Source organism: Austrofundulus limnaeus, unplaced genomic scaffold (genome assembly GCF_001266775.1).
Source record: "Austrofundulus limnaeus strain Quisiro unplaced genomic scaffold, Austrofundulus_limnaeus-1.0 Scaffold380, whole genome shotgun sequence".
Classification (NCBI taxonomy): Eukaryota; Metazoa; Chordata; class Actinopteri; order Cyprinodontiformes; family Rivulidae; genus Austrofundulus; species Austrofundulus limnaeus.
The window spans coordinates 331,472-333,304 of record NW_013952782.1 but is presented as its reverse complement, the minus strand read 5'-3'; the positions used below and the strand labels follow the sequence as shown (position 1 = coordinate 333,304).

At 41.9% G+C, this 1,833-nt stretch overlaps 1 protein-coding gene across 1 annotated transcript in view; it reads left to right on the top strand.

Annotated features, from left to right (window-relative positions):
• The window catches only part of abhd12 (abhydrolase domain containing 12, lysophospholipase), a 38,786-nt gene that overhangs the window by 24,255 nt on the left and 12,698 nt on the right, over positions 1–1,833 (top strand). The window contains exon 3 of the mRNA XM_014023619.1: positions 1,123–1,228. Within this exon, the coding sequence (XP_013879073.1) occupies positions 1,123–1,228 (106 nt within the window). The remainder of the gene's footprint in view (positions 1–1,122; positions 1,229–1,833) is intronic.

Sequence of the window (1,833 nt, the reverse complement as noted above, 5' to 3'; positions counted from 1 at the left end):
GTGTGAATGTGTGAATGTCTGTTAGTGTAAAGCGCTTTGGGGTCCGGAGGGACTTGAAAAGCGCTCTATAAGTTCAGTATCATTTACCATAATCTTCCTCCGTAGTGAACATGTTTCCTTCTAGCAGCCCATTCAACTTTAGTTCTTCCTCTGATGTTATATCTGTGACGGTTCGTACAGCTAACATAATTTTTTCTCCACAAAGTAGAAACTCTCCTCAAGAGCTAAACTTAAGGCTGCGTCACACAGCAAGATTTTAAACTATTCAAAGACTGAGAGAGCCCACACGTGAGGATAAAACATCCTGGATGTACCAGGTTTGGTCCCACAGTGTGTGGTGTACAGACAACACATGGACAGATTTCATTCATGAACATTCAGATGTCAGATGTGAAATCACATGAGACTTCTTGAAATCTCACAAGAATTCAGATGCCTTAGGAGAAATCCTCCAGAGAGACATGATTTCAGAGTAAATAAACATTTGTGACGAGGAAGAAACAATATTAATCTTTTGTGAACTATTTTTACCAGAGGAAAACAATTCCACAGGTCTTCTAACATCCAGCAGACTTTCTGGTGAGTCGAGACAGTTTTTTTGTCTTCTGTATTTTGGATTTCCTGCCATGTTTACATCACTTCCTGATTGGCTGCACGTCATATTCAACAGGATGCAGCTCATTTGTTCTCGGGTCAAAACTTCAAACATGTTGAACATCCCAGATTTAAGCTCGGTCCTGACGTCCTTCTGAGCCAAGTAGATCCTTCTTACCTCACCAGCCATGGCAGGAATATCTGCTCTGATTATCTTTAGAGTCATCGCAATAATCTGGATGTCTTCAGGATTGTGGAAAGTTCCAGAATTCGGCAGAATTATCCTGCCGTGTGACGCAGCCCTGACCTGCTGTAGGCAGTGAACCTCTACTGTAACTAAGACTAACTTTCATGTTTTATTTTTCCTCTGAGCTGCCTGTTGGAGTTGTTGTAACTTTTCTTTTAATTGCATGAGAACCTGTGACAGATCAGAGGGTTGTAGATGTTAAAGGACAGTTTTACAGATGCACTACACTCTGACCAGTCATAGTGATCAGTCATGTGACCCGTGTCATCTTTTTGTCCCAGTGAGAATGCCATACTTTATCGACCTGAAGCGACCGCTCGACCAGGGTCTGAACCACACACGCAACTTCTACCTGGAGCCTGAACTGGGTCTGAGGATCGGAGTCTGGTACTGAACACACAAACACATGAACCCACGTGCTTCCTTCAGCTGTAGCAGTTTGGATCCAACCATGTAATTAACACTGTGTGATTAGTTCAGAAGGGGGTCTCTGCAGTCACTAAGTGGGAATTTCTGGTTTTTTGTTTGTCCAAAACATGATTGTTCTGTTTGACTTTTGTGGGTGTAGGTTGTTAAAGATGTGATTGGGTGGATTGACTGTTTTGGGCAGGGTTTGAAAAAGCCATAACAATTCAGTTGGATGAACGCTGGGCAGCTGGGGGGACGTGTAACTCGGTCGAAAGCACCTATATTTTTAAATAGGAATATTAATTTTAATGAAAACGAGAAGGCGTCAGCTGCACAAAATTTAAACGCCGTACATGTGAAGGGACCTGCAACAATTCGGCACAGTCAAAACCACCCTAACCCACCTGGGAAAAGGTAGCTATTTTAATATCAACGGTAATATCAGGCATAGTGCGAAACAGGAAGGCGCTAGCTGCAGAAAATTTAGTCGATAAATAATGTTCCAAATTGGACTGCCACAAACGATTATTTTTATAGTCAACTAATCAACAATTATTTTTCGATTAGTCGACTAATCAGATCAA